This window comes from Myotis yumanensis, unplaced genomic scaffold, assembly GCF_028538775.1.
Source record: "Myotis yumanensis isolate MYYU_CA2020_CCGP unplaced genomic scaffold, mMyoYum1.0.hap1 SCAF_3, whole genome shotgun sequence".
Lineage (NCBI taxonomy): Eukaryota > Metazoa > Chordata > Mammalia > Chiroptera > Vespertilionidae > Myotis > Myotis yumanensis.
The window spans coordinates 63,522,909-63,548,288 of record NW_027223754.1 but is presented as its reverse complement, the minus strand read 5'-3'; the positions used below and the strand labels follow the sequence as shown (position 1 = coordinate 63,548,288).

Genomic DNA, 25,380 nt, shown 5'->3' with positions numbered 1-25,380 from the left:
GATCAATATTTTGTAATATGGTTATAAATAAAAACACTTCATAAAAGTGAAACACACTACATAAAAAGTGGAAATATTCTCTGCATTCTGCCTATCTATACCACATAATACATTTAATAATCAAACAGGGTACTAGTGCATGTTACTGATCCTACTCTAATGATTGTATCAACATGTAGAAATGGATTTAAAAATGTATGTTCAAATATTTTAAACATATTTCCTTTTTAGTATTTTCCGTAATAACTTGTTATGATCACTAGTGTTTCTATAATTTTTATAACTATTGAAAATAAAAAATGTTATGCTAGAAAATACAAAATGATGCCATCCACTTCATGTAAAGTCATGAAAAGGAGTTTAATAAAATGACCAGTTATTAATGCACTCATATGTCATTTTAAAATAATCTAATTTTAAGTAATATTAAAATTTAAAAATATTCATAAATCTTCCAATATATCATACGAATGTTAACATTCTTACCTAGTTCCTTTCAAACTCCAATGAAATGGTTATATATTACAACAGTGTAAAATTCTATATCATCTTCTTTCTTATATCCAGAATAAATATTTTTCTACCCTATTCATCATATGTAATGGTTAGATAATATGTGAAATATCCTATATAATAAAAGGGTAATATGCAAATTGACCCTAATGGTGGAATGAGCAGGAACGGTCACTATGACGCGCACTGATAACCAGGGGGCAGACACTCAATGCAGGAGCTTCACCCTGGTGGTCAGTGTGGCACTCCCACAGGGGGAGCTCCGCTCAGCCACAAGCCAGGCTAATGGCTGCAAGTGCAGCGGCGGTGGTGGTGGTGGAAGCAGAGCTAAGGATGTCCAACTGTGGCTTAGGCCCGCTCCCTGCATCAGTCGGATATCCCCTGAGGGCTCCCGGGCTGCTATAAGGATGTCTGACTGCCAGCTTAGGCCTGTTCCCCCAGAAAGCAGGCCTAAGCTAGCAGGTGGACATCCCTCGAGGGCTCCTGGGCTGCCAAAGGGATATCTGACTGCCAGCTTAGGCCCCATCCCCCAAGGAGTAGGTGTAAGCTGGCAGGTGGACATCCCCCAAGGGGTCCTGGACTGTGAGAGGGTGCAGGCCGGACTGAGGGACTCCTCCCCCCCAGTACATGAATTTTCATGCACCATGCCTCTAGTTATATTATAATATGAAATGATGTATTATAATATGCTTAATAATGCCTTGTTTTAGACACTTAGGTTGTTTCAGGTTTCTATTTTGCCTTCGAAATCACTCTAGCCCTGGCTGGCATGGCTCATTGGTTAGTGTCAGCCTTCAAACAGGAGGGTTGCAGGTTTGATTCCCAGTGAAGTGCACATACCCTGGCTTGCAGGTCTAATTCACACCCCTGGTTAGGGCATGTGTGGGAGGTAACCAATTGATGTGTCTCTGTCACATCGATGCTTCTCTCTCTCTGTCCCCTCTTTCCTCTCGTCCCACTCTCTAAAAATCAATGGGGAAAAAAATATATATCCCTACTCCTTGGGTGAGGATGAAAAAAAAGGAACGAAAAGAAATCACTCTAAACAATACCTTTTTGCCTTTCATCTTCTATTGAGATTTCAAAGAATTTTAGAGTCAGGAGAGTAATTGGGCATCAAGCACCTTATTTATTAAATAAGAGAACTGAGAAATTAAGAGACTTATTTAAGTAGCTAACTTACCTATTAGCTTCGTCATGACTAAAAGCTAAATCTCCTGATATATTTTGCTCTCTGCTCTCCCATATCAGTTTTTGGAACGTCTAGAAAAACTTACCTTGATTATGTTATAAGATGTTCAAAGTTTAAAAATGATTTTTTGATAATTTTGTTTAAAATTAGCTATTTATTCTTTATATGTTTATATTACATTACTTTTTATAAGTACTTAATGAAGAAAAATGCCAGAAATGTTAAGTATTTACAAAAGCATTAAAATTTCTGAAAGGGAAGTTATTATTCTTAATTTTTTTTAATGTTGGAGTAAGCAATTTTGTTTGAAATGTCAGGCTATGAAGACATCTTCTGCATAGAGAATGATGTGAACCATATGGCTTATTCACAATCAATTGAATTACAAACCATGGCAGTTCGTACACTTTCAGGAGATGCTTATGTGGTCCTTCCATTAAAATTCCACTAATGTGACATTTGTGAAAAGGTTTATGTTTGGACACACATTCCCTCGCCATATGTGAAGCCACAGAGAGCAAGACCATCGATTCCAAGTGTTTATATATAAATCGACAGCTATCAGTTCTAAAAGATTTCTCATTGCATGTGTCAGAATCCTCTGGCCTTTTAGGGTCATCTGTGTGTTTCCATGTTTACAAGACCCTGCCTGTTAATGTGGCTAACTTTTACTCATCAGACAGGAAGAAGGATCTTAAAAATCATTGTTAGGCAGAAAAACATTAAGAAAGTTAAAAAAAACTTTCCATATTTAATCTGTTAAACAATGGCAAATTTCTTATGAATCAGTGATACTGTAATTGAACTGGAGACATTTTTAGAGCAAGCTAGCTTTGGCTTTTTCACCCTCCGATTTGGAATCTGCTCACAGTACTGCCAGCTTAACCAAAAAGGATTAACTCTCATATCCAACTGAGAACACAGATAATTCTCAGTAATTGGTAAAAAATGAAGATGAATGGGGCTGAGAGATAAGGAGCAATTAGCTCATCAGCAGTTACAGCTGTGCACTCAATCCGGATCCATCTCTGGAGTCTCGGCCCCTTTTAAAGAACCTACACAGAATAAGCATAGGACACCCTCCTCCCCAAAAATTTGCGTATACCTGCCCATCATTTCTCTACTCTTCCAATTTATTTCCCTACTATACAAAGACACCTGTCATAGTATGCTATGTAAATGACTACCTCTCTCAGGACCTATGTCTAAAGCCAATCTTCTTTCTAAACTTTTTTTTTTATAACAGAAACCAAATGACTACTGTAGACACTCTTAAATTCCCTGTCAATCGTTTCATTATAGCAGCATCATCTGTTTGAAAATATAAGCAATTCCCTCATCTAATTATAGGAAGGATTTGAGGTTCATTAACATTGCCAAGGCAGAGAATCCAATGTGCAACAGCAGAGCTCTGCGTGGTGGCCTGTGTTCTCAGTTTCCTTCTATTTGCTTTCTCAAGGTCTCCAAGACTTCTTCCTGAAATCATAAAATTAATTTTTCCTTCCGTGACTTAGAAGAAAGTACTACAGTGTAAACTATTCTATTTCTGTAGGAATGGGGGGAGGGAGGGAAAGAGAAAGAGAGAGAGAGAGAGAGAGAGAGAGAGAGAGAGAGAGAGAGGAGAAGAAAGGAATAGTCAGCTGGGGAAGATAATTTTATCTCCCTATCTGCCTGGCTTGTTTTTTGTTTGTGTTCCATTTGTTTTGTTTTGTTTTGGCTGATGAACCAAAGTAAGGAGTAAGAACACAACTGAAAAACGCAGCTGTTAATACCAAACTCAAGTTCTTGTTTTTAACTGAAACTCCTACATCCTATAACTATTGCAAGTTTGAGAAAATGAAAAAGAATCCTACATTGCAGGGTTTGAAATGTGTTCAGGTTCGTGGATCACTGCATCCGTGGACAATGTTCAGAAAGAGAAAAGACCGAAATCTCAAGATTACTTCACTTCCTTAAAGAAATAACAGCAGTTGGGGATTATGACTATAGTTTAAACAATAAGATTTTCTCAGGACATCTGTTTTGAGATCACATGTTGAATAGATATGAACTCATTTCCTACTAAGCAAGCAATCTACTATTGTTGATAGCTGTTTACCAGTTCTGTGAGTCAGATATTAGCTTGTGGCAAAGGTCCCTCTTAAATCCTCTGAGTATTCTTTAAACTGTGTACATAGTGTTTTCCTTAAATAAAATGTTAAGAGAAGTAAAAAAAAAAAAAAATGCAGTCTTTTCCTGTCTCTTGGTAAATTAAGTCCACGAAGTCTCAGACTTGGGAATAATATTTAATGTATTTATCTTTAAAGAGTCGTTTCCTATGTTGTCATTAGTTAAGGGAGTAAGATATTAGGTTTAGCAAGTATTTAAATAACACAGAAACTATTAAGAGATGCTAGCTATGTAAATATTTATACAGCATTTCAAAACTAGAAGTAAAATTAAGTTTCCTTTATTTAGATTAAATCAATTGTGCTTAATTTAGTGTCTTCAAAAATGTTCATGATGACAAAAAAAAAATAATAAGCAGATAAAAACACACAACTAGAGATACTATGGAATTGACCTTGAGTTCACCGGTTTTAAATTCTGCCTTTCCATTATCCCAGTCCCAATTTCCAAGCAGCATGTTTTAAGCTGGTTATGTAGATCAGTCCTCAAAGCAAAAAAATAGCAATTTATCTGGCCTGAATGTTGTGGATAGTGTTGCCACTAAAAAGAATCCAGGACATTTTTCCTTCTTATCTGCAATGTAGCTCATATCAGCCAACCTGTCACAAGATAGTACTTGATATAAACAAGAGATTGCAAAGACATCTCGGTAATCAATATCAGGATGGCTACAGTATGGAAGTCCCAACCAGTGCATATCATTTGTCTCAGCATCTATTTCTATGGCCAAATGAAGCATTAATTCAAATCATAAATCTATGGTGATTTAAATCTGGGAATGAGCACCTGCCTGCTTTAATGATTTATTTTGTACATTTCAGTAAGCAGGAGATTTGTCCATATGAACTGACAGGTCACCTTCAGATGCCAGGAGCTGACTGTTTATCACCATGCAGACTAGCATCTCATCTTAGCGAGTAAATATTAAACTAAAAGAATCCAATTGATTGTGGATGAGGGAGAATGGCGACATGGCCATATATTTTACTCAGCATGCTGATGCCTCACTCAGATCTCTCCTGAAGTTCTCAGTTCTTCCTAAAGTGATCACTCTGTTGGAAAGACGTGAGCTCAAGGTCACCAGGTAAAATTGGAATGCACCATACTTATTTGTCAGTGTCAAAGTTTCTTTAAACACCTTTGTTTGGCCAATTTTTGTGAATCATATTAAGAACTGGAAAGGGACTTTTATAATAAAAATATCCCTTGAGTCCAGCAAGCCAGATCGAACCAAACCAAGCCCCCCAAAATTCTATTTCCTCAGATAATAAGGGTTTATTTACAACCAAGGGAAAAAACAGTGTTCCTGCATAGGAAAATCTGAAATGTGCAACAAAACATGTGAGCCAGGCGAGTGCAAGAGAAAAAAGAACCCTGAAATAGCTTCAAAATTGTCACTGGATTTGGGCAGAGCTAATACATCATTAAGTGGCACCTCTCTGAGGGGTTTTACTACTTCAAAGAGCAAGTTGATAGATTTGTGAGAGCAGTAAGCTTGTATTCTGAAATACTGGCCTTAGAGATTCTTGGGATTCCTCCTGGAATTCTTATGCTCCAATATCACTTCCTGAGCCGTTCATGCTAACGATGTTCCTAAAAGATCCAGCACATCCTCCCAGAGTTCGCACACCAAGCCACCCCACCCATTAACTGGATGCCTCTTGCATACTGGGACTGTGATATGATCATTTTTGTGTTCCTAGAATGAGCTAAAATCAAACTTACAACAAAATTCAAATGACATAACAGCTCCCCCAGGCTTCCTCACAGGCCAGTAGTTTAACAAATAACACCCATCAGAGATAATAGGAAAACAGAGGAGGAAGCAGTTAATGACTGTAAAAAGAGGACAAAGGTGATTTTCAAAAGGGTAAAATGGGAGAAATAATAATAATAGCCAAAGCAATACCAAATCTTACTGGTGTCCAAAGTGAAAAACAGACATGGTAATAAATAAAGTTATAAACACTTGACAAATATGATCTCCTTGAATTATTATGATGTAATACTATTATTTAAGCCATTTTCCAGATTTGAAATGTTATGCTCCAAATTTTCCATAACTTTGCAAAGTCACAGACCAAGTAATTATTGAACACTTACCAAGAGGCAAGTGGTGTTCTCAGAATCAGAGAAGACTAGGCCCATAGAAAGCAACTGCTAATTCACCAAGCACTTTGATCTATACAAGCTCAATCCCCACCTCTACCATGGCCTTGTACCCTCCCCTTCCCCCAAACTCTTGTTTCCTGATCTCTAGATAAAGGAGGAAGGCAGGGGGTGTGCTCAGGAAGGATAATAAGTCATAAATTCTTAGAGGACAGTAGCATGTGAGACAATAGAATACAAATGACAAATATAACATTTCCGCCTCAAATCAACTATTGATATGTAAATAAATCATCTACATGCCTAAGGACTAGCAATCACACCAATATTACAACAACCCCAAAATACTAAGACCCTCTAGGAAGATTCAATTAAATTTCTGCTCTGGTTTAAATTGGTGTTGGATGATGGGTATCAAAACTGAAAAACAATATAGTCTACCAACTAAATACTTTAATGAAAGAAAAGTGATTTCTTACAAGTAAAACAAAAAGAAAATTCAAATTGTTTTTTAAGTATCATGTGATACCCTATGTACCCACATAATGAAGGTAAACTATTATTAAGTCAGTAGGCAAATATTATTCTATAATATTAATTATTAAGTCAATGTCAATGCTTAATTATGAGTTGTAGTCTCCTTTTCACATGGCTGCTGGTTTCTCCAAAGTCAAATTTCTGCTCTGCTGCTCAGAAATTTGAACAGAAGTATCATGTTTTAATATATTTTGCTTTAAATATTATTAAAATGCATAATTTGTTTATCTCTCCTCCCAAAACCAACTATTAAGAATAGCCTGCATTGAAATCTTATTCTTCTAAAATTTGATAACAATCCAGATTATGTTTCAAAATAATAATTAAAATTTATAGTGGGTGTCTATTTTTGCTCTAGTTATAATTCATTTTTCTTCAATCATTTTTATAAAATTTTTATGCATTGCTATTTAGAGAGAAAGAGGAAGGGAGAGGGAGAGAGGAAGAGAGAGATTGTGTGTGTGTGTATGTGAGAGAGAGAGAGAGAGAGAGAGAGGGAGAGAGAACAACATAGGGGTTGTTGTTCCACTTACTCATGCACTCATTGGTTGATTCTGGTATGTGCCCTGACCAGGGATGGAACCCCTCAGTCTTGGTGTAGTGAGACTATGCTCTAACCAATTGAAAATACCTTTTCTTCCATACACCTGAATTGAGCAATGACACCTTTCAGATGATCACACAGTGGCAAGTTTTTAACTTTTAAAAGTCTAAATTTATGCATGTGAATGACCTAAAGAATCTGCTGCCCCTATATTCTCACTGGAAGCACCACAAATGCAAGCACTAATGTTTTTCTATCCATAGTATTCCCCCATACATCCTTAACCACACCAATGTACTGAAAGTGGAGAGTTCATTATATAAAGAAATAATCTGTTAAAATCATGCATGGAAAAGAAAACTTAATGGAACTGTCTTGAACGATTGTGTCCTGTGTGAACATTTAGTAGAAATAGTATCTTACACACATCTTATGGCATCTAAATTTCTCTTGGTAAATTATATTTTGAGCATGATTTCTACATTTTAAAGGGAAACCACACAGCGCAGTGGCAGGATAAAATTTTGTGTCTGACCAACACATGGATACTAAAGATGTCAATGAAAAGTAATTCCATTGTGTTTAACAAAACAAATTACCCAGATGAATTCTGCAAAGAAAAAAAAAAACTGTTCCTTTGGTTTAAATAGTGACTGCAAACTTTTCATCTTTTCTCCATACCACAAGAAAAAAAAATCAGAAGAAATTAAAGTTGTATATCTAATATGAGAAAAATGGATAATAGTTGTATATAGAAAAAATTAATTATCAACATAATTCTTATTCTTGTCAGCACATGAAAGGATTAAGTTATATGGTGGCTGCTAAAGCAAATTTCTTATTGAAGAAGAAACACTTTAAGAATTAAAAAGGTTGCCGAAACCGGTTTGGCTCAGTGGATAGAGCATCGGCCTGCGGACTGGGGGGTCCTGGGTTCGATTCCGGTCAAGGGCATGTACCTGGGTTGCGGACACATCCCCAGTGGGAGATGTGCAGGAGGCAGCTGGTCGATGTTTCTCTCCCATCGATGTTTCTAACTATCTATCTCTCTCCCTTCCTCTCTGTAAAAAATCAATAAAACATATTTTAAAAAAAAGAATTAAAAAGGTAAAGAGTATGATTTTGTTTGTAAATATTCTTCTGCCACCTTACCCATAATCAATATTTTAGAATTCTGATTAAAACTTATTTGTATTATGAAAGATGTTAACTGAATGCTTATAGAAGTTGCAGGCATAAAGTTGATCTTATAATAAAAAATAATGTTACTGCCAAAACCGGTTTGGCTCAGTGGAGAGAGTGTCGGCCTGCGGACTGAAGGGTCCCGGGTTCGATTCCGGTCAAGGGCATGTACCTGGGTTGCGGGCACATCCCCCGTGGGAGATGTGCAGGAGGCAGCTGGTCGATGTTTCTCTCCCATCGATGTTTCTAACTATCTATCTCTCTCCCTTCCTCTCTGTAAAAAATCAATAAAATATATTTTAAAAAAAAATAATAATAATGTTGCTAATTATTTATTTAAACTGCATGTTATTAGAAGCTAAGTAGTATCTTCAAAATATACATTGTTTTGGAGATAAAAGGAACAACTTCTTGAATGGGTAACCAATAGTTTTGTTCTGAAAAATAAAGTAATTTGGTAGCAAAATATTACAATACATTTCAGTGAACATACAACTCACCGACACTTGAATTCATGTCCCCATTTTCAGAATCTGCTCCATGTTGGTTATTACTGGCATGATAGTTGCTCATGGCTTCTAACTTGATTTTTTTCACCTTCATTGCTTCAGCAATCGCTGCATTGGTAGCAGCGGCAGCCGCTGCAGCTGCTGCTGTCAGACCTTAAAAGAATAAATTAAAAATGAGGTAATTCAAAATCAGATTTTTTGATGTAATAGTTCATGTGCTTTATATAACAGGCATACAAACACATTAAAGTATCTGACTCCTTTATGCCATACTTTGATAACATATATTCATCCCCACCTAGCCAAAAAAAAAATGGATATAAATGGGAGAGTGCTCTCTAAACTCCTAAATTAAATATTAGCAGAAACATAATTCATACAAAGAAGGATAGTAGTAGAATGCAGCCAGAATTACCTCTCAGACAAACCAATGTGAACATGTCATTCCCTGCTTAAAAATGCTCTCCAGCTGCCTAAAGGGGGAAAAATTGGAACTGCGTAACAGTTCACCAAGTCTTACCCTAAGGAGTAAACCTACCTTGTCACCTAGAGTTTCCTCATTTTCATGCCACACTCCAGCTACACCGAACATGCCACCAGGACTTATACATGCCCTGCCTCTCGAAGCCTGTGCTTTCACACCTGCTATTCCCCTTTTCTGGAACATCCTTGCCCCATGACTCACTTCCCTGACACAGGCCATTATGTTTGTCCAGAGCGATCTGTCTCTGTTCAGCCAGAGAACAGAAGGTAGAAGTGGATGTGAGATTAGAAATAGAGTTGATCAGATTATAAAAGAGCAGGAAAGGAAGGCCATGCTTTATGTATAGTATAGACATAGCCAGCAGAGGTTTTTGAGCAGGGGAATGTTTATTTTCTTTAAATGTTTGAACTTTTAAAAAATATTTTTATTTCAAAGAGGAAGGGAAAGGGAGAGAGAGATAGAAATATCAATGAAGAGAGAGAATCATTGATCGGTTGCCTCCTGTACCCTGCCTGCCTCCTGGGTATTGAACCCACAACCCAGGCATATGCCCTGACTGGGAATGGAATCCTGACCTCCTGCTTCATGGGTCCATGCTCAACCACTGAGCCACACCAACTGGGCTAAATGTTTGAATTTTTACCAAGGCAATTCACTTTATCTTGGCATTCCTCATCTGCAGAAAATCATACACTGAAATATATGATCTCTCCTCATTGTAAAACTTTAATAGTCCATGAGACAATATATACCACCACCATCTCCCTCTATATTTCTACTATGGCTGCTTCAAAGTTTCTGACTACAGTTCTTCAGCCTGGTTTAAATTTATTTATGTGATTTATTTCCACTTCCAGCTGGTGGATTAGAGACTGCACAATTTTATCCTTCTTTTCCTCCCCACTAATCATCACTTTTGGTCACTATAGCAAATAAGTTATAGCCTCAGGAATTATAAGAAAGTCTTTTTCTGTAGAAATCTCTCTCTCTCTCTCTCTCTCTCTCTCTCTCTCTCTCTCTTTTTTTGAGATTAGGAGAAGAGCTCACCCTTCCTTCAAATCAAACCAAAGAGGTCTTGACTACCTTCACCCCAACACAAAACCTTCAGATTAGATCTTTGCATGGAAACTTGATAACCACTCCCCCCCAAAAAGGCACTGATCTAAATTCAAACAATTCTCTGGGTCTGGAGCTAGCATTTATTGCCTTTTAAGTTCCAACTTGAAATGATTCTCTCATCTTCCTATGATTGAATTTTCTCCCCAGTTACTCATTTCCTTCGAAGATGTTCCAGAATATTTTCTTTCCTGTTCTCTTAAAGTTCTCTTAGTGTTTCCCAGAAAATCTCTTTTCCTCAACTTTGACTTGTTACAAATGTGCACATTCTACTTGTCCCTTTTCTTTGTTGACTAATGTCATTCCATCTCCAAGTTATGACACTTCTAGGGCCTTTAACTTTGATTTATGCTGCATGTAAATATGTTTCTGTAGTATTTGAATAAAAAAGACAAACCTACAACTTGAGATATGATTGCTATTATACTGAATATCTGAATCTAATTCAGTAGCATAAAACATAACTATGCATGACATGACATTGGAGAAGCCATAAAATCTTCTTGAGTATGGTTTCTTCATCTGTAAAACCATGATATTCACAAAGGGGTAGTATAAGATTTAAATGAGATAAACTAGGTGAAGAAAGACACATGTTGAGTAAAAACTAGTCATGCCTTGCATTCTAGCTCCTCAATAGTCAAGTGCAGTCCAGGGTATGGACATAATGGCTGACCGCAGTTCCCGCAGATAGAAGAAATCTACTTCTCCTTAGCTGACTACATTCATTGTCAACTTTTTAAAAATACTTTTAGTAATTTTATCATCTATCTAATCTAATTTACGGTGCTCTTCTGTTTTTCCACTTGACAGTTTCCCCAGTTGTACATTTCTAATAAAATTCCAAATGACATAACATATAATGTGTGTGTGTCACACACATTTAGTTCTTTAATAGCCTTCAAATCTACCCAATTTTCTCCATTCCCACTGGTTTTCCCTAGTGCAAACTGCCAACTTTTCGTCCCTGGAATCCTGTAATAGCCTCTTAACAGATTCCACTTCCCCCACCTCCAATCTCTTAGCAGTGAATGTAACCTTATGAAAATAAAAATTCAACATGACATGCAATGGCTGTTCTTAAGTGCTAGTGGGAAGCTCTGCCTGGCTGTGAGGGCCCTTTGTGCTCAGTTCCTACCTATCTGTGTAACGTCATCTGTTCCCTCAGGTTCCCCTTGATCTCTGTGCTCCAGACATATAGGCCTTCTTCCACTTCCTCTAAAGGCCTACATTCCTTCTTTCAAGCCAGACTTTGCATTATTCCCACTTTCTAGAAAAGCTCTCCAGATCCACCTATGCATCCATCATGTGGTGGCTTAAATATTATGCTCTAGGAGTAGCAGGCTAAGGTTCCCGACTCTTCAGTCTACCTGGGAAACAGTTACCAACATTTTAAGAATCAGCTCAAAACTTACTTATTTTAAAGGGCTGACCTTCCCCACCTGACTCCTACAGAGTAGAGCTAGCCATCCACTTGCCTTTGTTCTCACCCCTGCTGTATGAGTCTGCCATCCTCTGTGCTCTGAATCACCCCTGGAGTTTTAAAATGTGCAAATAGCTGAGTTCTATCCTCTGAGATTCTCATTGGGGCCCTGCATTTGTATATTTTGGGTTCATTTTACTGCTCCTCACATCATGTTAATGTGCAATCTGAGAAGAGAAACTCAGTCCCTTGAACTATTTTTACTTTTTTTTTTTTTTTTTAAGAGAGGGCCTGTGGTAGTGGGGTAGGTTTAGGGTTAGCTCCTTCCACTAGGTTTTAATACTGAAAGGACAGAAATACTTCCTTAGAATATGCATCTCAAACACCTACCACAATGCCTGGCACAAATTGTCACTGAATGAAAAAATGCTTTTCAAAGTAGATTAATTGGAAAACCAAAGGGGAAATATAGTCATTATTTTGACACTATCGATGTAACTAATTTGAAACATTATGTTTATGTTAAAGTTAACCTGGATCTACTAGGAGTAGCAAATCTCATTAATAGAAAGCGAAACTCACCAAAGCTGCGTCTGCCTGGGATGGAGAAGATCACAAAAGCCTCACACCCCCAACCCCTGCACTTCCTGCACTTTCTGTTGGCCTTGCAGTGGCCCCTTCAAATATCTGATGTAACTCTCAAATCCCTCCAATTTGCTGTCTCTATAGTACAAACTTAGCACAGAACCTATAACTTGCTTTAGAAACAAGCCCCATTGTACATTTTGTTCTCTAATAAAGTTACTTTTGTGGGGGGGGGGGGGGGGGGAATGTAATGAACTCACAAAATAACTTTTTTTTTTAATCTATGCTTCATAGAGAATTCTGAATGTGAACCACTTTCCATGTAATCAAGAATTGTCTACTTGTGTTAACACTGGCGACCCACAACATTTACCATCCACTTCTCTCACGCTCCTCCTAGTCCTTTCCTCAGTTCAGCTTTCTCCCCTTGCCTCGGCTTCAGAGAGATTTTTGTTGCCCCCTCCTTGAATACTCGACCCTCATACTACTGCAACTTTACCACTGCTTTTAGCTCTTCCCTGTCAAAACAACCCCTTGTTCCTGCTGAGCTAGGTAATCCCGTGTTTCTTAAAGCGATACTCGACATCATAGAGATGTAGCTGGAGTGCATGCTAAAAGTAGAGGTTCTCTTCCCTGGAGTCATAGCCACAGACTATTTCTGGGAAGGACTGAGGAATCAGTGTGTTTACCTTCCAACAGGTTTAATCTGATGCTCAACGAGCTGACATTACTTGATGACAGTCATTTACACTAAAGTGTGCCTGCATCATACAGTGAAAGCTTGTTAACTAAGCAGAGCCTCATCGCAGTGGCTCTCAATAGTGAGTGTGCATACAAATCAAGGAGGACACATTAAAATACAAAATCAGGTTGGACGGAGGAATCGGCGTTTGAGACCGACTGCTCCAGTGTGCTGCACTTGGCAGAAGTGAGTCTCGTGTCTTCCGCCTGCCACAGCAGAAGCAGAGGACAGCCAGGCCGCGCAGCGCTTCTCTGTGTTTCCGATACAGAGCCACACATATATTCATCTCTAACAACACTACATCCATAAATCTATCTGGAATCTACTGTAATCGTGACTTAAACACCTTGGATAATTGCTCCTGATTCTGAATTTAGTTCACAAGTTTTCAACAGATTTTTTTTTCTTTCATTAGGGAAAACAAGGAACAAATCAATAAATGAATTTTTTTTTAAAAATCTCTTATACTAAAGAATGATTAACCCACTTACCTCACCAATCACACTTTTATATCCTCTCGAAGAACATTTGTAGTATCTCATATACTATGACAAAAACATGTGCTGAACTGAGAAGTCGAATGTAATAGGATTTTATTTTATTTTAAGAGATTCTAAATCCAATTTTATCGTCATCAATGGGGAAGCTTTAATTACTGATGAAAATAATGGGTTGAGAAATATTTTGTTTAAAAAATACATTTTCCTTCAGAGAAAGGATAAGTCTCAAATATTACAAAAGCTACCTAATAGCAGAGTGAAAATTTAGCCATTTGACAAATGGAGACCTAAACACCATGTTTCTATCAAAGCATTTGATTTAGTAGACTACATTAATCAAATTTATAAAAAAAAAAGTATTATTGGCCCTCAGGAAAAGGGTTGGCAAGCAAACTTAGAGTCCAAATGTCTATATCTTGAAAAATAACTTGTTTCTTTTTTTCCTTTATATTTGATCTCAACAAACTCTTCTCTTACAAAAGAATAGATTTTACACAGAATTTAGAAACATTGCTTGTCATATTATTGTCTGAATTATCATACAAACTCAATGCTGGGGGCCCAATTCTGCTTTGCTCCGTCAGAGCAAATTCTATATATATTTTAAAAACTGGTTATTGTTAGAAATTATTTTTATCTTGGCTTATAGATTTCCTGTACTATTAGTTTCACTTTTTGATGTTCCGCTACAATTTTTTTAAGTTCTTGTTGAATAAGAAACTGTATGGGAAATCCTCATTATCTAATCTCTGTTTCATATAAGGAGTAAATATGGTGGTTGAAAAAAAAGCATTCCAAAAAGCCATACAAACTTTGGACAACATGCATCTAATTTACCTGGAATACTGCACAGCAAGCTATATAATTCCTATGGCTTCAAAATCCTAATTGCTAAAATCTGAGATATCAATTCTGATCTCATAGGGAAGTAGAAAATATGTGTGAAATAATACATGCTACAGTAAGGGCACATACTAAGCCCTCTGCAAAGAGGTAGTAGTTATTATCAAGTAACCCATAATACCCATCATGTCCTTATATTTAGTTTTGCTATTGTTCAGCTACACACAAAAATGCAAATATGACAAAAGCTACCTAATAGCAGAGTGAAAATTTAGCCATTAGACAATTGGAGATCTAAACATCATGTTTCTATCAAAGCATTTGATTTAGTAAACTACACTGATCAAATTCATCAAAAAAATCACTAAAATCTGCACTCTGTGCTACATTGATACAAAACCTCCACTACTTCACGTTCAATACCCAAAAACCAATCCATAGGTTTATCATTTTAGAAGGAAAGCAGGCATTGTTACCACTTAAGTACCTTATTTTACTTTGCAAAGATAGCTTTCTTCTTCTGCTTTCAACTTTTATCAAAACAGCCTTTAAATCCTTCAAATGCCATTATACAATCCTGATCACTCTCTTTAACAAAAGGAATAGTCCCCAGTCTATTTATTTCAAATAAGTCAGTATCCCTAGTTATAAAGTGTAGATTACAACTGTAGATTATAAATATCAATAAAAAAGACATATTGCTGTCAAATTCTTTCTCTGATCTGTTTGTTTGCTCATTAACTTGAAAGGTCCAATCTTTGATCTTTGGTTTCAAAGGCATCAAGATGACTTCCAAATGTTTGATAGGTTGTCTACTTTTACATCGCATTCCATATAAAATGCATTTCCCAAAACTTAATAGGTAAAATAAAATGGGTTATATGCAAGAGATAGTCCACATTCAAAGCTTCCATATGATAGACTTTTTATTAGCCTACGCCACTTTACCCAAATTTAGAAGAAGCCATTTTAAACATGCAGTAGATTATAGCCAATGGTAGTTATTATTAATATGCTGGAATTGATAAGTTATTTATGTCTGGCATTCTTCCTACTGATTATTCAAGGAGACAGGCAGCTTATAAATATCTCATCACTCCACAGTCACAGAAATTTCATCGACAGTGCTTATGCACAGCTATTAGCAATATGAATCTAACCATTACAAGAAGGAGGAAAATCGAACATGTGGCATTAATACGCAGTCCTGGTTCCTAACCATCTGATAGGCAGATGGTGGGAAGCTGATTCTCCAGCTGAAATGAAGGGGCACATCATTTAAAACCTTGTTTGCATTCTAACTGATATCAGTGCCATATTGATATACATGATACATCATGGCAGTATTTGAACAATCTAGTTTGTTTCAGTCATAAATGTTTACAGCCTTGTTTTTTTAATCTTATAAGCATGTTCAGAACAGTGTATTTTTAATTTATGAAACCTATTGTTTACTTCTGTTGAGCTAAAAGATTAGTGGAAAGCAGAGATATTAAATTACTTCAACCCAAAGCAATATAACCAAGACAGATGAATAAAGTGGGTTTCAATTTTCAGTAAAGGATGTTAGTAAAGGAATTTTACAATTAGCCCAGGCATTTTGTGCATTAAATACATTTATTCATTTAAACCTTCCAGCTCCTCCCCCCCAATAGCATACAGAGAAACTTAATGGTTTACATAGTCATTCATTTAAAACTCTCACTGTGTGCAATTAATCTTGTCTAACAATTCAATTCGGGAAGTAAAACATCAAAAAGCATAGTTCAATTCAACAGTCATTACTGTGAAGTAATCTTTCTGCTCCTGACAGTTCCTATAGACTCTCTGCACTACTCTGTTGAAGGTGCATTCATTGTAAGCTTCATATGAGTTTGAATTACAACTCAATTGAAATCACTCCAAGTTTTAGAAGAACTCTTGGCTCAATATAACAACTTGAAAGTACCAGTACTTGCCTTTTTACTCTGTTTTCTTCCTTTCCTTATTGAAATACAAGCTGTCTAAGATACTGACACTAATTTTCACAGTTATTTTGTTTCTCAATATTTTCTAAATAAATGAAAACTGGAACTGAAACATGCCTGTTCTCACTCTTAAATGATTAAATAATGGTAGTGTTAAGCAACCAGAATAAGTAAGTTAATTGTGAATCAGGGTTGATTGAAAATTTTGAGTGTGAATTTGTCTTCTAATGTCCATTAGACTGACTTTACTTGCCCTTTGAAACACATTTATATTCTGGAGAGAAAGGGAAAATTGATCTTTGAGGCCTTTAATGGAAACACTCCTTATCCCAGTTTTCAGTTCTTCAATTGATTTAATTAGATTTTTTAAATGTTTGGAGTAACAAATCAACCCCATGAATTTGAAGAAACATATAGTAGAGAGTGTATAATTTGAAAATGACTAATAAATCAAATAGATATCAAAAGTAGCATTTTTATTCTGAATAGTTTAAAACTGCAATCGCCCAGAGTGAAGGCATGATAGCAGTACTGAAGTCAGGAGGAGGGAGCACCATGGGGATGTCATTTGACCATGTGTATATCACTGAGGAATTTCCATGAAAGTCTTTGAAATACTCAACTTCTGATCATTAACTCATAGAATCAGGCTGAAATGTAATCAATGAAGATTTAAAATTACTATGATTAAAATAAGAAAATATGCAATTTATGAAAAGTTGAACTAGACACCAAAAGTTCTTAAATAACTCACTTTTACTCCTTTTTTTTTTTTTTTTAACAGTATTACCTTTAGAAAAGTATTTCTTAACAGCCAGTTGGGGTAGAAACTTAGAAAACATGAAAATGAGCAAGACTTTATTTAATACAACCCTTTTATTTCACTGATGATGAAATTTAGGGGCAGTGAGGTTAATCATTTCTATAAAGTCACACCATTAAATAATGACAGAGTAATCCCAATTCCCCTAACGCCCTGCTCAGCACTGACCACACCAGCTCTGGCAATAAATGCAACAGGAAGAGTACACAGAAACCTATAGAATCACTGAAAGAAAATTAATCACCTTTGCTCAAGTAGCTATGAATTGCATAGGAAGTCAAGATTATAGACACTCAGGTGATATCACAAATATAAGTTGACTCTACTTAGGAACCTGATCTAAATGTTCATTTGTGATTCAGTTTTGTAAAATTGAGACTATATTTGCCACAAAAATAATCATTCAAGTTTAACTATGCACAAAATGTTTAACCTGTACTACTGGTGAAATTCAGTATTTATATTAGCCTGGTCATATATCTTAAATATGGCACAACAAGGAAAAAGAGAAGAGCAAATGAATGATTTTCCACTATATATCTTGAATATAGAAAAAAAATTAAAACAAAGTGAAATAGATAAACCTTGACTCTAATTTTCTTTAAAGCTCTCTTCTTATTTCTTATTATTCCATTCTCCAATAAACTGGGAATTAAATGTCCTTATGTTTGTCTAAGGCCCAACACTTCCTATTCTCTACATTTCTCATCACCCCAAATTATTCAATGAGTTGAGTCCAGTCAGGTGGCTCTTACTAGCCTGAAAGTATCTGACAGTATGTGATATTCTAAAAGACATTTTTAAAAAATATATATTTTATTGATTTTTGTACAGAGAGGAAGGGAGAGAGATAGAGAGTTAGAAACATCGATCAGCTGCCTCCTGCACACCTCCTACTGCGGGATGTGCCCGCAACCCATGTACATGCCCTTGACCGGAATCGAACCTGGGACCTTTCAGTCTGCAGGCCGACGCTCTATCCACTGAGCCAAACCGGTTTCAGCTCTAAAAGATATTTTTAAAGAGACTTCTTGTCAATATATTGATGACAGCTCAGGCAGTATAATAAGTGAAAAGAGGAAATGGTGTCGTAAATTTACCTTCCTGCAAAAGAGCCACCTCACTGGCACTTTAGCTTGAGAGTAATCTCCCCCAAATGTTCTTCTCTTTTCCTGAACACCATGTAAATTCTCTTCTAAATCCATTAATAACTCGATAAGAGTCTCCCCCCACTTTTTTTTTTTCTTTTCACAGAATCCAGGTAGCATGTGGAGCTCTATCAGTCTGGGGTTGTTGGTAAGGAGAAGAGTTGAGAAAAAAATGTGGAATATAGGTAACCCTTTTTACAAGTCAATCTTATTGGGGGGAACTTATCCAAGGAGATAGAAACAGCTGGAGTAGGTGTGGCCACAAAAGTTTTTAGATATACCAACTACTAGCTTTTTAAAACGTTTTTTTTGTAAGCAAAAGACTCAAGAAACGAATGTAATTGTACACACACACATGCTTTCTAAATAGGGGTCAGGGTCTGGGTTGAGAACAATACACAACCATATTCACTGAACAACAAAAGGAACAGAGAAGCTAGCTGAGGCAATATGTTCTTCATACCTTTGTCATTAGATTCTTGTATTTATATAATACCTACCTAAAAAGCAGGTATTTTTCTCATTTGGTTACAAGGAAAATGTAGCTGGTAATAGGCCAAAAACAGTGCTTGGAAGAGTAGGTTTTGGTTTACAGTTTTAATGTTGGACTATGGAAAGAACAATCCTGATTAATTTAGAAAAACAAATAGGGCAATGCAATAGAGAAGATACAAAAGAAATATAGGTCTCAAGTAGTTGTCATCACCTCGGGGTGGAAAGTTAAATAAATGAAGCCTTTATTTTGGTATACCTTTGTAATCATAGTCAAATTAATTTTTTGAGTGTAACTTAGACATATTACTTAAATTGTTTGATTTGGAGGCAACATCATACTTTATTGTTCAAGAAATAAATGTTATGTTTAATGCTATTTCCCTTCTGATATTTGATTAGTATATTTAACCCAGCTCACCTAGGATCAGAGCAGATGAACGTCAAGGAAGAATTACCAGTGGTTGGTATTATATCATTCATTCCTCCTTTTTGCTGCAAAGATCATTCAAACTGAAAGAAACATTTACTTCCTAACTGGGCAAGAAATGTGATCCTTTTGTGTACTCTGCTGGAACCTTTTACTTTATTTCAAAACACTAGTAAATCATAGCAAATCTTCAATTGTTCTTATATCTCTTCATTTTAGGAGCAAAATCTGTAGCTCTGTGATCCAAAATCTTCTCTTGACCTAATTTATGTTGTACCATGAGATTCTATTAAAAGAAACTAAATCACTGCAGTAGATTTATTCGCCTTAAATAATTTAAGCTAATTGAAAAAGACCAATCTAAAACTAAAACACTTCTCTCAAGCATTCAACTTCTGCATGTCAATTAGTAATTTAAACAATCAGCTAATCACAACAGCTTTGTGAGAAACATGGACCTGTACTATGTACACATTTCTCTATCTCCACTGAGCTGAAGGTAGAAATAAACATCAATTCTGAGTCTGAAAGTATGTGTATCTTTTCTGTAGCAATTAAGTAATCCTAATAAAGTATTTTCACTGATGGATTTGAGATTTTTCTCAATTTTCCCAAACAAGTTTGAAATGAACACATAGAAAAATGAGAGAAATATCGGGAAAATTATATACAGTCACTCTTTTGGCAAAGAGTTATGTCATTTCAAATTTATAACATGACTGAAGCAAAACAAATTTGAAAACATTAGTATTATTCACAAGGTTACCACATCATAATAACCGGAATCTGAACTCCTATGCATTGGTTTTAAAATTAAGAACCCAACTTCATGTTATTATTTTTATATTTTATTTTTTTACTTTGCTTCTTATTAAAATTATTAAATATCAGTTTGATGTAAGCCATGTTAGTTGTGGCATATAACGTTATCACAAATTATAATATTTTAATTGTCCCATCATTATAGAACTCCATTTATAAAAGGAATAGTCATTTTTCTCATGCAATCATTTACTTTTATAATTCAGCCTCTGTAATTCCTGGAATGTACAGCATAATCACTGGTATGACAATCCTACAAAGCGTTACAAAAGCTCTTTGCAGTATTTTTACCATAGATTTTTCTTAAGAGAATTAGAAGATTCAAACATAACTTTATATTGGAAGTAAAGCCTTTTGAAATATTGCTAAAGTGCATATTGAATAAAGACAACACACTTAAGCAGACTTTTCCCCCTTTAAACAGCATTCATCTTTTCAAAAGCAATAGATTCTCAGTCCACACAGAGTCTATTGCATTATTCATTTCATGTGCAACCTCATGCTGGACCATAAATTGTTACTTTATCTAATCAAAGGAGACTTAACTCTACAGAAGGTCAAAGGTTTAATTTTGTGAAGTATTATCTTACGCTATGAGTTTAACCGAAAAATAGAAGAAGAAAAACAGCCAAGAAACTGGTAATAAATGAACCTTTATTGCCTCAGGCATTGGCCTAGTTAATAAACTTTCATTGAAGGTTTCTTTCAACTGTTACGGACAATGAGAGGGAAAAAAATCTTAAATTACAGCCATGTGTGACTTTTAAGGCAGTCATTCTTTTTTATCTCAACCTCCCCCACTCAGAAAGAAAGAAAGAAAAGGACAAAGAAAGATTGTCTTCGATCTCTTAACCAAAAATGTATGTCTCCAAACAGATGAAAAAGTGCAGATAAACTTTTCTAAAAGCAGAGGTCAGCTTTGAACAATCTAAAAAAAGGCATTCTTTAGGTGTTGAATCTTAGAGAACAACCTCTCTAGCTAAATGTAAAACTACAAGAGGAGGAGGAAGACATGGTGTGTTCTCCACAAGGCTCTGAAATCACAGCCTCCTGCTGAGCAAAACATGAGCCTTAGAATCTCAATATTATTGCACACATCCCATTGTGGTTTCAATATTCATCAAATGCATTGTAAATAAGTACATTATCTATGTACTATCTGCCCCATGTTAGTACAAAAATTATCTTATTTTCAGAAACAAAAAACAGCAGTAGCAAAATAATTCATTTTATTGTTATGCGCTTCACATATTTAAGAGGAACAAGTCTATCTGTCTGACACTCAACCAACACTGAAGGGCCTGTGGGTAGTTTTGTTTTTCAGTATTTTCTAGAGAAGAAACTGAATTGAGTTGTTCTGAACTCACATGCTGTTTTTTTTCAGGTGTAAAGTATAAAACTTATGGCTTCAATTCCAACATCTGTATCTGCACACCACAGCATTGATACGGCGGATCCTCGCATCACCAACAGAGTCCACATAAGTTGTGAGAAAGGGAAGAAGCCATATTCTGCATCTTCCCTTAGATACTCTCAAACAGAAAAGGAGGAGGGCTAGAGCCCTGTGCTCCTAACTGACCCGCCCCACCCCCAGATTCCACCCATTAATCACAATGCTCTCAGCAGGGCACCCAAACCTCTTCCCACCTGGCAGCATTTGGACAGAACTGGGCTCTACTTCATTCCTGGAACGCGTCCTCTGGATGCTCTCTTGGCCACCTTTGAATGCAAAAATGATCGCTGCTTACACCAGCAGCACCAGGTGAAAGCAAGACCAGGCTCCCTACTAAGAAATACACTCCGCACAGCTGGGAGGCAATGAGTTCTACAGGGGTCAAGGATGAAGGGCATTTATACCAGCAGCTATGCTTCTTTGGTATATTTGCCAAGAGTAGTGAGGGAGACTTAGAAGAAAATGGAAAATATAAAGATTAAAGACATTTGGAAGAAAATGCTGAATTTTTTTAAAAGTCCAGTTCTATGCATAGAATAATGATTAAAAACACGTTTTCTAAAAATGTGGTTAAATCTGGATATCAGAATCTGAAGCAAATTGAGACAGTTTTCATTCATTGGTAGAGGGTTTTAGAATCAATGAGCAGGTTTTGATTTCATGCAAGGATCCATGAAATGCTACCCAAAGGTAGCATTTTGAAAAACACTGTCAAAAGAGCAATTGATAAACATAATTTTTTGACCCCACTTTATTTTCTACCTAACTTGTGTACATACATGCCTATAGTTGGGGAGCAAAAGAATAAAATATGAAGAAAAATGAAGAAACAGCAACAACTTTCTAGAAAAGAAACATTGTATTTGAATGTGTATAGTGAACGGCTAATACAGGTACTATATATTTTTGGGTAAGTGATTTAGGAATCATAGCAAGAACAGTCATGCTTTATAATTACAGTTTTTCCATTTACCATTTTTTTAAAAAAGCTGAGGTACATTTAGAAAGTGACCCCAAGGTCAGAGAAGCTTGGGAAAGTAACAAACCAGGTATCTCAAGTTTGGTTCTTTATTCCATTCATCAAAGTTTTAGGGGTTTGGGAAAGTTATGTTAGAATGCACAAAGAGGAAAAGAAAGATCAAGGGAATTCAAAGGATTCATTAAAAGTGCAGACGGTAACTCTGACTGGTGTTTTAGCTAGATAGACACAATTAATTAATTGTAACATTGTGAAGCTCTAAAATGCTAAAAGAACGTGCTCACGCCAGCAATGCAGTAATGTAGCAAAATACTTATAATCTTTCAACCACCGGGAGCTTTTGTTGGTTTTTGAACCTAATCCACAGCTTGACATAGATCCTAGGGTAATGGAACACAGTTCTTTGATTGAAATAATAACTAAACATTGCTGCGCTAGCCTGGTGGCCTAATAGAAGCCTGTCTCTCTGAAACTCGAGAAATTCAAGTTTGGAAACAAACTCAGACACTGAGCTCTGGCTTGTAAGTCCTTCAAGAGAAGCCTTTGACATGGAATATGCCCTTTCCAGTTGAACATGGCCAAAAATAGACATAAGACTTCTGCAATAGCCTTCCTTCCAAATAATGAGACAGTCCAAACAAATCAGCAGTACAGTGTTGATTATCACAGAGAGTTTAATATATGTCATAAGAAAAGCTAAGTATTTCAAAAGTGACCCATTCCCCCGGCTTTTTCCATCTCAGTATGACAATCTGAGCATAATCTAAAAGTTGAACCATTGTTACAAAGAAGGTTGATTTATATATTTTGTCAATTTTAGTCATGTGGAAAATGTCAAAGTATTCAAAAACACACTAAAAATACCTGAAAAGAAATTAAATTATATATCATTAAGTGAAAAAATTGTTTCTATATTATTTTGTTTTATTCAATACATCATGATTTGCAATACTGATAAGAATGCCACAGTGGAACATTTTGGTAACAGAAGAATAATTTCTAGGTCTACATTTGAAGCCATAAATATACTCTGATTAAACTCTGAAAGACAATTGCAGTAAAATCTCCATTGGGTATCTTGATAAATTTCAAAAAGCAAAGAAAATATGCTATCAGTATTTACCAATATCTAGGCATCTTGTGGAAACGGCTAAGCAAAGAGTAGATGAAAAGAAAACGGAAAAGTCATGAGAGCATTAAATATACCTAAGGCTATAGCCAAACTATTATTTTTTATGTCTGAATGCAATGCTTATAATGTTAATACAAATATGTTTTACTTGATGTCTGTCATGTGACACTATCACATCACTTTATAAACATGTAAAAATGATATTCAGATGACAACTGAAGCAGTCTGCACACTGTCACAACTGTGAAGTGTTGACATATCATTACATTGTAAAGCATGAGCTGTAAAGCTGGGTGGGAAGCAGTGAGCAAGTAAGAAAAATCCTCAAGTTAAATAATAAGTATATAATCCTAAAAACATAGTAGTCCTTCTACATAGAATTCCAGGGAAACAACTAAAGCTGGTTAAATCAATAGGTTAACAATATCTGGAACCCACATTCTTTCCATATTTCCTCACAGTCATCCTCAATATATTGGGAAATGCCTTGCAATATGTTAGCAAGTGGGCTACAATAATTCCGTGCATTCAAACAAAACAATGAGGATCTATTTAATATATATATATATATTTCTTTTTGTCCCCCCAAAGAAATATTTTTTCCAGGGTAAATCCTAAAGATTCACCTCTCAGAACTCACTAGCCATAACTGTATCATCCAATTATGCCCAACCCAATGATAGGTAAAGGGAATGGGTCTCCCAGACTCATATCTGAAATGGAACTCGGTGTTGAGTCTTCCTAAGCACATGATTGGAAGAAAAATATGAATTTCTCAATACAGTTAGGATTTTTGTTATAAAGCAATGGAGTGATAAGTGGTTATTGGATAGCAACTATCTCGGCCTGTAATAAAAGTTTATTGGGGGAATATTGAAGAAAATAGTTTATAGCCTCAAATAGAAGCCCAATTACATTGCTATTCCAAATTTGCCATCATTTAAAATCTTTCCCATGCTTGGTCAAAAGTTAACATGTGCCTAGATTCAGAGGATAATATCATTGCTTTTCTCAAGGCATTATTTTACTTCTCATAATGAAATCCTTGTACAGGAAAGTTCCATAAAATTATAATAGTGACCTTGATTTTTATATTTAGAGGAACCAAGAACAGAAACATGAAATAGCACTCAATTGCTTTTACTTTCCTTTTCTACCTTTAGCTGGAGATATTATAGAATAAATCATCAGATGTCTTGCCTATAGAATATATGATAAGATGATGTCCTTCATTTGATTGTCAGACAATAAAATATGTACAAGATAGCTAACACCAAGGAACTGTCACATTTGAGTTATAACAAATATACATGTAAACATTTCTTATGACAGTGAGATGGCGAAAACTGGTGGTGATATTACTCAATGTCTTGGTACAGTACTAGAAGTATTTGCCTCATGTTATTCCTTCTGAAGGATGCAGAGTGGTATAGGAAAACTTGAAACAAAACTGCAGAGCTAAAGAGAGGGAAGAGAAAGAGAAAAGACTGAAGGAACACACAGGCAACAGTAGCTTTAAGAGTATACCTGTTTATTGCCATGTAAGTGCTGCTTGGTCTCTTCTTTACTTCACAAAAAGTATTTAATAAAGTTTAAAAATTAAGAGCAATAGCAGAAATACCATATAGGACGAAGAATGCAGGCTTTGCAGTTGAAGATTTAAGTTTCAATCTACTCTCTGCCATT

The 25,380-nt window shown here is 35.9% G+C and overlaps 1 protein-coding gene across 1 annotated transcript in view; it reads right to left on the bottom strand.

The window, feature by feature from the left end:
• The window catches only part of DACH1 (dachshund family transcription factor 1), a 437,658-nt gene that overhangs the window by 199,412 nt on the left and 212,866 nt on the right, over positions 1 to 25,380 (bottom strand). The window contains exon 3 of the mRNA XM_070408964.1: positions 8,747 to 8,908. Coding sequence (XP_070265065.1) covers positions 8,747 to 8,908 — 162 coding nt within the window. The remainder of the gene's footprint in view (positions 1 to 8,746; positions 8,909 to 25,380) is intronic.